The sequence below is a fragment of the Natator depressus genome, chromosome 3, assembly GCF_965152275.1.
Source record: "Natator depressus isolate rNatDep1 chromosome 3, rNatDep2.hap1, whole genome shotgun sequence".
In the NCBI taxonomy this organism is placed as follows: Eukaryota; Metazoa; Chordata; order Testudines; family Cheloniidae; genus Natator; species Natator depressus.
This window is the reverse complement of record NC_134236.1, coordinates 111034474-111047041: the sequence shown is the minus strand read 5'-3', so window position 1 is coordinate 111047041 and position 12568 is coordinate 111034474. Positions and strand designations below refer to the sequence as shown.

General features: G+C 40.6%; 1 protein-coding gene across 6 annotated transcripts in view; it reads right to left on the bottom strand.

Moving 5' to 3' along the window:
- The window catches only part of GRM1 (glutamate metabotropic receptor 1), a 258147-nt gene extending 246961 nt beyond the window's left edge, over positions 1-11186 (bottom strand). Inside the window, exons 1-2 of one of the 6 annotated variants that reach the window (XM_074948570.1) lie at positions 10977-11186; positions 8789-9674 (exon numbers count right to left, since the gene is read on the bottom strand). In XM_074948570.1, coding sequence (XP_074804671.1) covers positions 8789-9551 — 763 coding nt within the window. In that variant the 5' untranslated portion in view covers positions 9552-9674; positions 10977-11186. Of the gene's footprint in view, positions 1-8788; positions 9675-10303; positions 10616-10878; positions 10925-10976 lie in introns of those variants that run through there. The other 5 variants (XM_074948569.1, XM_074948564.1, XM_074948567.1 and 2 more) reach the window with 5 other exon arrangements.
- Between the last annotated feature and the right edge of the window lie 1382 nt (positions 11187-12568).

Below are 12568 nucleotides of genomic sequence, written 5' to 3'. Positions count from 1 at the left end.
GTTGCCCTCCGCTGGATGCTTTCCAATTTTTCCACATCCTTCTTGTAGTATGGGGCCCAAAACTGGACACAGTACTCCAGATGAGGCCTCACCAATGTCGAATAGAGGGGAACTATCACGTCCCTCGATCTGCTGGCAATGCCCCTACTTATACATCCCAAAATGCCATTGGCCTTCTTGGCAACAAGGACACATTGTTGACTCATATCCAACTTCTCGTCCACTGTAACCCCTAGGTCCTTTTCTGCAGAACTGCTGCCTAACCATTCGGTCCCTAGTCTGTAGCGGTGCATGGGATTCTTCCGTCGTAAGTGCAGGACTCTGCACTTGTCTTTGTTGAATCTCATCAGATTTCTTTTGGCCCAATCCTCTAATTTGTCTAGGTCCCTCTGTATCCTATCCTTACCCTCCAGCTTATCTACCACACCTCCCAGTTTAGTGTCATATTTGCTTTGTATGTTGTATTATTTGGCTATACGTAATTTGCAGTTACAACAGTCACTAATGGGTAATGAAAAATGAGGGCACATATTAAATAGTGTGTATTGTATTGCCTTCACATGTACATGTTGAGTCATCTGCTTGGAGACTGAAATTTCAGTCAGAGATAGTTTTATATGGTAAATAAAACAAATACCAATTACTAATAAAGCCATGTATGTTTGGGTTTTTGCTCATACATTATTTGTTAACTATGTTTCTCATTCTGGCTTTCTAACAAGGGCAGGGTTCCAACCAGTGACCCCAATCCTGCAACTAGCTGTCCATGGGAGAGTCCTATGCATGGAGAGCCTGCATGGAGCTCTATTTATTTCAGTGAAATCCTGTATTGCTGTAGAGTCCACATGGAACTCCTTGCAGGATCTAGACAAGAATTAGAGTCACATTCACCACTGATGTTAGTGGTTGTAACTCGGCTGAAGTCTATGGAAATTCTCCCACTTATTTTAACAGTCCATTTGGACCCTAGATTTATATGCACTCATGACTATAAGCTTCTACCTCTACTTGTACATGTATTAATTCATCTCGAATGTACACCCTTCTGGAAGAAATCCCTTCAAGTTTAGTTTATTTTCTAAATATTAAATTCATTTTAGTGTTTGTGAAAGAAGCCAGATTGACATATCTACAAACTGAAAGTCTCTATTTCTCCACAGGACAGATGCAACACTGTTGGTGAATGTGCAAACTTCCCCACACTGCTCTAACAATGTGCCTCAACACTGATATGAAGAGATCACCTCTAGAAGAGAGAAGGTATTATATTTAAGTGTCCAAGTCGAGTCAATTTCTGCCCTTTCTGCTGAGACTGCAAGCAGGGATGTTAATTAGTGCCATCTGTGATGGTGGTTTTTGTGTTGTGAACACCTGTCAGCTAGAAAATATACAGAGACCACAACTCATTTCTCATATGCCGATCAGCATTAGAAATGACTGTCCATCATTGATGGCCTAGTCTGCATTTGAATCAATGATCTAGATGAGAACATACCTACATTCTGTTAAAGCTGTCAATCCCCTAAGCCTTCCAATCTCCTAAAATACCTTTTTTAATGGAAGTTACCATAAGTAGTCAGACACCTAAACTTTCCATAGCCTTAGTTTTTTCTGACTGAGAAACCAAGGCAAGATTGCCTTAATATTAAGAACTCTGTGTTCAAAATAACATTTTAAAGACATTTTCATATAGCTTGTTTAGAAAACCCAGCTCTTTTGACTTGGTTTTAAAACAATTTGTATTGACACAGAAAATCTGTTGTAGCATACTGGGACTGTGGGATGTACAAATCTAAAAGCAGGAGGAGAATAGAGAAAAATAGAAGCAACTGGCACAAATGAACCCAGTGTGCCAACTCACAAATGTGAAACCTAGGAATATTGCTGAAATGGCAGGTGTGGAAGTTAGATGAGTCTTTTGAACTGATATAACTCATGAGGCCACTTGTGCAGCTGAAAAGCTTGATTCTTTGTGAATTTAGTAACGCTATAAGGTAATATATTTTCAAGAAGGAAGTTTTCTTGAATAACTTCTCTACTGTATTTGTCATAAGCAACATTTTTTGTCAACATCAATCAATGTAAATGATTTTTTCACCACTTTCTTATAAATATAATTAGTGTGGCCAATGCAGAGAAAATTCCAATCACCACTTGATTTTCCATTTGTCTCTGTGCTTACACTAAATTTGGTTTTGATAAAATATACATTCAATTTCTCTGCTTCTCCCCCACAACACCATGCTTCAGAGATCCCACATGATGTTTATAAAGGTGGCTGAATAGTGAAGAAATAGCTTGGTGAATATATTTGTGAATAAACATCTCAGACACAAATCACTGATCTTTATTAGGCCGTACTAATCACTGTTTGCAAATGTTCTTATAACCACTGAAATGTACTCATGAAAATGTTTGTGAATTCTGAAAATTTAATTAATTTGTACTGAAATTGCTATTCACTATTATGAATCCATCATTCTCATGTTAAAAAAGTGGCACTCCTCCAAACATACCATGCGATCAGTTACACTGTGAATAGTAAATAAGTAGCTCAAGGGAACAGTTTGAGAACAACCCATAGTCTGAACATTATTAATCCAAACTATTTGGTGAATACTTAAAATGTAGGGCTAAATTCTCCACTGCTGCCAACTGGTGCATTGCCATTGGAACTGTGCCAGTTTGCACCAGCAAAACAGCTGGCCCAATGGGTGTATTCAAATAAATCAAGAATAGTTTCTGAATAATTTTTGAACAACACAATGTTTAAATGTATCATATTTTTGGTTTAACAAATTCCATTGGCCATTTCCATAATTTACTGCCCTTGTGCATTTAACAGAAATGAAGTCCTTCTTTACGACATACAAAAAACTAGAGGTGCTTCTTGACCCATCACCACAAACAGTGTAATAGCTTTAAACTGAAAGCTATTTTCTAGCCCAGTGGTTCTCAACAAGGGACATGCATGTCCTTGGGGGTACACAGAGGTCTTCTAGGGGGTGCATCAACTCCTCTAGATACTTGCCTAGTTTTACAACGGGCTACACAAAAAGTATAGTGAAGTCAGTACAAACTAAAATTTCATACAGACACTGATTTGTTTACATAATGTTCTATATACTATGCACTGAAATGTCAGTACAATATTTATATCCCAGTTGATTTATTTTATAATTATATGATAAAAATGAGAAAGTAAGCAATGTTTCAGTAATAGTGTGCTGTGCCACTTCTGAATTTTTATGTCTGATTTTGTAAACAAGCAGTTTTTAAGTGAGGTGAAACTTGGGAGTATGCAAGAGAAATCAGACTCCTGAAAGGGGTACAGTAGCCTGGAAAGGTTGAGAGCCACTGTTCTAGCCCATACAAACTACCATGATGAATTCTCTACTCTCAAGCTTATTATACAGTATTGCCAAAAGAATGTTTCCCTTTGACATGTCCAAGTTTATACAGCTTCCATCCTTTTACTAGTAAGTGGTTGTATGGTTGAGTTTCTTGTGAATCACTACTGTGGAGAATATGTGACAGTTATGGCCACAAAACAAAACAAAAAAAAATTGAAATGAAGATAAAGACCACATCCTCTACTTTTAATTAAAAAACCTTTATAATCATGCCAAATATTTCATTAGTTAATGTTGAGCCTTATTCATAGATTATAAAGATGAAAGGGACCGTTGTAATCATCTAGTCTGACCTTCTGTATATAACAGACCATAAAACCTCCTTGAATGAATTCCTGTTTGAACTACAGCATACTTTTAGAACTGTGGTTTTCAACCTTTTTTCATTTGAGGACCCCTAAAAAATTTCAAATGAAGCTTTTGAAAATTTTAGACCTAGTCTAAGTTGAAAGTTGAAAGTCTGAGTTGAAAACCACTGCTTTAGAAGAACTGTTCAAGGAAGAATTCAGCACAAGGGTGGGCAAACTATGGCCCGTGGGCCACATCCAGGAAACAGGGAGCAGGGGGGGTTGGATGAGGAGGTCCCAGGGGGTCGGGGATGACAGGGAGTGGGGGGGGTTGGATGGGGGTGGGGTCTTGGGAGAGGTTGGGGTGGGGGGTCCCGGGAGGGGGCGGTCAGGGGACAAGGAGTGGGGGGGTTGGATGGGTGGGAGGTTCTGAGGGGGGCAGTCAGGGGGCAGGAAGTGGGAGGGGTCAGATAGGAGGTGGGAGGCAGGCTGTTTGGGGAGGCACAGCCTCCCTACCTGGCCCTCCATATCATTTTGCAACCCCGATGTGGCCCTAGGGCCAAAAAGTTTGCCCACCCCTGATCCAGCACAATCCTTGGAAAGTTGTTCCAAATCGTTAATTATCCTCATATTTAAAAATGTGTGCCCTATTTCCAGTCTAACTTTGTCTAATTTCAATTTTCAGCATTGGGTCTTGTTATACTTTTTTTCCCATTAGATTGAAGAGCCCTTTATTATCAAATTTCTGCTCCCTATGTAGGTACCTAAAGACTGTTATCATGTTATCCCTTAGCCTTCTCTTGGTTAAGCTAAACAGATTGAGCTCTGTGAGTCTTTCTCTTTAAGGCATGTTGTCCAATCCTTTAATCATTTTTGTGGTACCTTCTCTGAACCATCTCCAATTTACCAAACATCCTTCTTGACCTGTGGATACTTAGAGTTAAGCATGTACTTAAGTACTTTTCTGAACAGAAATCCTTTTCTGAATCATCCCTAAAAGCTGAGAGGATGCATGTGCACATAAAACAAAAACAAAAAAAACCCCACCACCACCAAAAACCCTGCACATTGACAGGTTTCAGAGTAGCAGCCAAGTTAGTCTGTATTCGCAAAAAGAAAAGGAGGACTTGTGGCACCTTAGAGACTAACCAATTTATTTGAGCATAAGCTTTCGTGAGCTACAGGTCACTTCATCGGAATGCATCCGATGAAGTGAGCTGTAGCTCACGAAAGCTTATGCTCAAATAAATTGGTTAGTCTCTAAGGTGCCACAAGTACTCCTGCACATTGAATTCTCTTTGAAGGTTCCATGAAAAAACAATAGCCTCGAAAATGTCTTGCAGCTACTATATGGCCATACAAATTTGTCTAGGTAGATGTGCTGAAAATAATACACTTTCCTGATGTGCAACTGTGTTCGAGACACATAATTAAGCAAAATGACTTGCCCTTTTCTTGCCTGCCTAGCTTTATGTGTCAATTTTAGTCTACAATGATTTTTTTCCGGTGGAATTATATATGCCTTTGAAAATAAAATAGTAATTTGTACCTTATTACAATATTTATGTATTCCTGAAAACAATGTTGCACAAGACAGATATTCCATATCTTCAAGAGATCTATCTTCCATGAATGTGCTGGGATTTTATGCAGGTAAATGCCATGCCAGAAGTTGCATATGTCCTGCACTCTGATGGAGAATAAACCTCTATGTGTTCAATGAACAGAAGAATATGTTCTCATGGACTACCAGAAAGACAGTCTACTACAAACTGGATTGCTTTGCCTGTCCTCATTGTCACTATATACCCGATGTGATAAACTAATTGGAAGCCATTTTATATAGTCAACAAATTTCTGTGTATAGTTCACAAACTTCAAGTGGTAATTATTTATGATCATTATTAAAAGATAGAATAATCTATACATTATGATATTGTTTGTTTTCTCTGAACTGTTCTGGGCAGCTATGTCTGAAGGTGACACTGCAAGAGAACAGAAATGGCTTAGAGTATCAGAGAAGGACTATGGAGACTCTAATTTCTAGGTTACCTATTTGAATCCAGACTAGGTCGGTACTGCCTGAAGAATACTGCTGTCTGACAGCCGCTGAGTGGTTATGTCAAATGAATTGGTGATCTCATTTCATTTCCTTGTGCCCAGGTGTCTACAATGATCTGAGGCATTGGGGGCCAAAGATTGATTTGACATGAGAAGGGAACAGTTGTCCAACTCCCAGGGGTGGTCCACCCAGGTCTTAAGCTCTTTGGAAAGTCAGTATGATGGAAGTTTGCACTGGTACTGCCTGTGCATTTTGGAAGAAATGTGTACACTTTTCAGAGTCCTATGTAGAGGGTGTTGCCAAGCCATAATGCCACAACCCACAATCTGCCCCAAGCGTGGTGTGCATAGGAATTGTATATGTGGTACATACTGCAAGGATGGTGTAGATTCTGTTGCACTAGCCCTGCTCTGTGAGCTGGTGTGGAAGCAAATATGAAGAAGGCCCTGTTCACAGAGACTGGTACTGAGAGTGGCCTTTGTGTTGGTTATGCAAAGTAGAAAGGCACTTTGCATGCCACAGGCATTGGGAAGGGGAAGAGGGAAGCGTTCTCACAATCTAGATAGATCTCAGTTAATGCATAGGATATTAAACTGTAGAAAAGTAAAGGAAACACTGTTCCTGAACAGTAATTTCACCTTAAAAGGGTGAGGGAGGGAAGATTTTCATACTTTATAAATTGGTATTCTGTAGTTCTTCTGGGAAAGAGCTCAACAAATATGTACTTGTGCAACTAAATATAATTTATATTTTAATTGGATTTAGAGACAATCTTTAGAGACATTTTGTGTGTGTGTGCGCACACGCGCAAAAGGGAGTAATGAAAGCTGAGTAATCTGAAAAATGATCCCTTGATACTGCAGAAGAATTTATCACACTGTGAAACAGAATTAGTTCAACATTTCCAAAAGTATCACCCTGGATATCAGAAAAATATCCTGCAAGAAGCACTCCTTGTCAGTCAATAAGGTATTTTAAAAAGTGATAGCTAATTAAAAGTTCTCGCATGTAATGAGTGAAATTGCTACCATGAAAAGTCTCCTATATCATGATCTAAAAAAAAAAAACCAAAATAACAAATAACTTTAATAATCTATTCTCTTTCCCAAGAGGGAAGATAACTCTCATTAATGTTAATGGGAGTTACATATGCACATAGAAGTAGAACAGATTCCTGAGGGGCAGATCCACAAATGGTGTAAACTGGCGTAGCTCCACTGAAGTCAATGGAGCTATGACAACTTACACCAGATGAGGAGCTGCCCCTTCCTGTGTATTTTCACTCTGATCTGCCACAAAATATAACCATATCTACTAGCATCCAAGAATTTTAGTATCTCAGTTTCCACCCTGTACATCAGTTTGTTTTTTTCATCTGTGACAAGGCACAAAATGAACTGCAAATGTCAGGCCATTGTTCCCTGCTCTAACATTTTTCAAAATTGCAGCACTTTCATGTTTCGTATGTCCAGGTTAATCCAATTCACCTTTGAATGTGACATTTGCAAGTCTAACTGATGATTTCATTCTTTCATGATGGCAATATATGTTTTCAACTGTTTACATCTGGCCAGACCTTGGAGCACAAAGTTGCCTATTTAGTTCATTAATTTAAAGGGAATCATAAATCAGATTTACATATGGATTTACTTGGCTAAATGTATTAACTGGTGTGCTGTGATGACAAAAAATCAGGTTTGTCATTTACTATGTAAAAAATTGGTGTTCAGCAGCATGACTGGACAATAGAGATGTCACAATATTGGATTGAAAGGGCTTGCTTCTTGTACAAGTTAGCTGCGAATATAAATTTGGTTGTATTTGGCAAAACCAATGGTCTAGCTATGAACCAGTGCTTCCAGTTTTAAATAGTGTGATCTTACAATTCCTTCACTTACTAGTTTAAAGTTAATTAAACTTGTTGAAAACAAATTGTCTCTATACAGTAAGACTTTTACTTATGTTCATATAATAGTAACACTTTACTGAATATTAGAACTGCGTGCCTGTCAAATAGCATGGACCTCTATACACTTACTTCATTGCAAAACATTTCTGTAAAATATATTTGAGCAATGCCTTCAGGATTCAGTCCTCTATGTGTATAGTCCCAGAAATTAATTTATAGTATTAATACAGAACAAATATAGTGCCAAATCCTGGAGTTCTTGTTCAATTTTGACTCAGTTCTCACTCAGCTAAAACTCTCATTGACATCAGTGACTGTTCTGCCTGAATAAAAACTAAGCAACCCCTCAGGATTTGTCTCATAGAAAATCTGCACACTTCATAACAGAACTGGCAGTCTCTCTTTAAGAATGATTTTTATACCATGATTAACTTCAGCTCTAGATTCTCACATTAATTACCTTTTTAATTCGAAATTAAAGTCTAAAATGCAAGAAGGAGAAATCTTTCCATGTATGAGAAGTAAAGGGAGAGTCTTGGGTATGTCTAATTGTGCCAGTGCTTTTCCTCTGAACTTAAATAAGGTCTGATACTTAACCACATCTAGTCTGTCGCTTGAACACAAGTTGGGACACTATCTAACAGTTTGTTCAGCGCTAACTTCCCTGGTTGAAGAGGAACACTGTTCAGATCCCACAGTGGTGGAGTGTGTGTATGGGGGGGGGGGGGGGAAGACGGCATTATTTTCCATTTATTTTTTCAAGAAAGCTAGGTTACTAATAACAAAACATTTGCTGTTGGTATCCCTGGGATGGAGTTGACTTGCCGGGGAAACAAGGCAAACAAATAGTCTACCACAATCTAACTGTTCAAATTTAGCGTCAAGGACTCCGTCTCTCCTTAGTGGAAAGCACTCCTCTACATTAGTCAGTTAGATGGTCGCTGCTAGTGACCTAGAAGCAAGAGAACCACGTACATGACAAACCCGTGTAGCACGCCATGCAGTGGTACCAGAAACTTATGGCTGGCTCTCTGGGTATGGGGGAAAGAGCGGCTAAAACGGGTGGGAAGGAAAATCCACTAGCCTGATTCTAAGTGCGCTGCTTTTCCATACTTACCTTCTGTATGTACTGCGGATACATAGGTCCAATTGTAGCGTTTGACGATATCAAGCATGGCCCTGGCTTGCAGAGTGTCGGAAGGAACCACCCTCAAGAAGTATTTGTATAAAGTTTTGTCGCTCAGATCGATGCTCGTTGCAGAATAAGCGATCTGAGGGATGTCAAAGAGCTGGAGCAGGTTTTGAACTTGGATAGCAACCGAGCTGGAGCCTGGACCAATCACCCCAGCAATGGGTTTTTTGGTCCTGCTCTGATGTTGGGGTAGAGAGTCAGGCACACATCGACTGATCCCGTCTTTCTCATCTCTTATGGAGATCAGGGAGTCTCTTATGAACTCAATGCTCTGCTCGAGTGCTACGGAAGAGTGCCAGCAGGAATCTCTGATTTCACTGCCCAGCGTGATGTTGGGCAGCAGGACTGGGTCTGAGTTAATTTTATCCAAAGTGTGAAACATGGCTTCGACTCTCTGGATGCCATATTGCTCTCTGATCTCCCCACACTTCCTCTCCGGCACTTTCTCGGCCGGCGGTTGGTGATGGACCGAGAAGAGGGCACCTATAATGACATCTCCGTCCATTCTGGCTACCGATCGCTGCGAGGAAGCCCCCGACAGCAGCATCTTCCTGCCAGTGTTTTTGGGGAGAATATCCATCTCCAGGAAGATAGCAGGGAAAAACACCAGCACCACTCCAATCATTTTGTTACAGGATGTCATCCAAATGCAGGTTACAAATTTCATGGGCTCCTCCTGTCTGCACATTGTTAAAGGAAATACCAGCCTCTCGCCCGTCTCTTGTCAAGTGGCTCTAAATCCCACTACGGCATAGCCTTAAACAAATGGCTCTCAGGTGCAAAAGGAGTCATCGTAGTACTGAAGTGTATCCTGTTGACATAGGAAGAAAAAATAACACACATTTGTTAGAGAAAACTGTGTCAGGGCAGCAATCAGTAAAAATCAGTTTAATCTTAAAAGGGTTTGGAGAAATAAATATTTTTGTCAGTGTGCAAATCAGAAGAGGTTCTCAAATATAAGTTTCAAGGAAGAATATATACACAGACACACAGATGTGTTTAAGACAAGGAGGCGGCTGCCTGTACCTTTGAAACTAACGATAGAATAGCTGACAGGTTTTAAAACTTTTGTAAGCCAGTTAATCAGATAAAAATCTTATCATCGCCTCAGTGGTCGCCATATCAGAAAGGAGGGGAGAGGGTTTACTTCACTCATTGTCATTTAAAAACATCATTTGGATGTGAAGACTCCACTTTCAAAAAAAAAAAAAAAAAGAGAGAGAGAGAGAGAGAGAAATCCGCCTTTCCAGTGAAGGAAAATGTCATTTAAAGGTCAGAAGAGAAAAAAAAATAAATCCATTACAGCTTAGGTTAACTTTTTGGGGTTAAGGGGAAAATTCCACAAGAGACACATATATGAAAGCCGGGGGAAATACATATTAGTTACTAAGGCAACCACAGATAAAGTAGTGATGTGCTTTCTTGGCACGCCTGCCTTGCCTGCAGACTTTGGGCAGCCAGAGGTGTGGAGCCAGGCGGTTCCAGCTGAAGTAGTTGAATGCGGTTTAAAGGTGATCGGGTGCCGAGAGGGAAGGCAGGCGGACTGACTTGCTGAGCCGGGCTTGGGCGCCCCGTTGCAAGGCGAGGCTGGCTCTGGTTTCAGCACCCAGGACAGCGCACAGGAGAGCCAGACCCCGCTACAACCCGCCCTGGCCCTTTACCTCCTGCCACGGCGACTCGCCTTCCCCCTAAACTTCTCCGCCTTTGGGGCTGCTACCGCAGCCAAGATCGCGCACGCTGTCACAACCCCTCCCCCCCCCAACACACAGACAGACAAACCCCCCGCTTGCGGCAGCCCGTCCTTCCCGAATGGCTTCGCCAGCCAGAATGAGGTCCGGGGAGAGGGAGGTCTCTTGAGCAGCGAGCCAGGGCTTCGCCCCTCGGGTCTCCCCCCCTTTCCGAGGGAGAACGAGACGGGGGAAGATCCTCTGAGGAGCCACCAGTCCCGATTCTCCCTCCCGATCCTACGGCCACACACAAGAGGCGTCTCAAACTGGCCCGAAAGCCAGACAGACCTGGAATGTGTCGCCTGAGTGTCTTTTGTCTGGATCTTTTATCTGCAGCGTTATACCTTAAAGCTTGGTCTATTTGTAGGATTAAACTTGAGACGTACCTGGATCAGTGAGACAGTTCGCTCCTTCCTTGGTCAAAGCAGTCATTGGCAGTTCTCCTGCTAACATGAGCTTTAGCACTAATACAGTCAGACGGGAGGATATGGGCTGTACGCTAGTGCCCTCTTTCTTCAACACTGTTTTACCGCAAGAAAAAACAAAACAAAACAAAACAAAACAAAACAAAACAAAAAAACCAGGTCATTCAAGGCTCATCCATTACCTCATACATAAAGATCAGTCATTTCTCCCCCTCCTTAATTTCTTTAGCTATTGTCTGGTTATCAAGAAAAGAAATATAGCCCAGAAAACAGCCTTGCTGGAGAATTGTGTTTTGTCTGACTTTCAGCTACCGTAATTCATTACCTCCTTGACACATAAACAAATGAAAACAGAGTATGATGCTTGGAGCGGGTGGGGGGAACCTGATTCAAAAGTATTTGATGTAGATAAATGTGCAAGTCTGACTCGTTTGGAAGGTTTCTTAATGTCTGCTGTTGAAGTAAAAACTAGTGGAACAAGATAAATCAGTTGTAAAGAGAAAGAAATTGAGATTCGAGTTTTCAGGTCAAGATAAATCTAAATCAAGCACGTTAGAGTCATGGCAGATTAAAATAATGCCAGACTGAATAATCATAATTCAGACGACCGGCTTGCATCACCGCCACCAGTCTCGGGTGTTTTAGTTTACTGTGTGGAAGTTAAAGTTAGATCTCTAGCCCTCAGGGAACTCTATATCTGTGGAGGCTGGAATTTGTCCGGTTTTTTAAAAAAAGACAAGGACTTGTATTTAACTACTGAACATTCAGATACTGTTTCATGGTGAATACTGTTTAATTGGTTTCTTTTTCCTGTGTAATATCTGCTCTTTCCCATTGGCACAGCTGATTATGTACTATGCTGCCTATTTATTTGTGACACATTCATTATTAAAGACCTAATATAACATATAAATGCAACCACTACAAACCCAGGTACGCACTTTTTGCTATCATTTATGACAGTAAGAGCAAATGAGTTATATAAAATAATAACCTATCATGTGCTGTGTTAACAAATCAGGAGGCAATAAATTAAGGAATGGCAGAATCCTTGAGTCAGAGGCTCATGGCTGCTTTCCCTTCCAGGTATGTCTGTAAGGTTTCGTGTGTGTGCCCATATAAGGGTATATATACACACACTCGACATTACATAGGCACCTGAAGTGACTCTATTATTCGAGTTGCATGCAGACTTGCACTTAAAAAACAGTAATGAATTCCTTTTGTTTCACACTTGAATAATTCAATGTAGTTTCCAATTTTGGCACAATAAGCTTTCAAAAGACAACTGGTCTATTTATATACCTGTTTAAGTAAAATATTTGCTACCACTAACTTTGACAGAGGAAACACTTTATAATGCTATCTGTTTTAAATATTGCCCTGTTCTCCTCAACACTCCTTTGAGTGCCTCCAGCTGAACAATCACAGACCCCCATAAATGCCAAATTTTACACAGACACACACTGTGATGATATTTCAGACACAGATTATGCCTGAACCTTTTACAAAGACTTATTCCTCTAAGGCCTGGTCTACGCTACCAGGTTAGG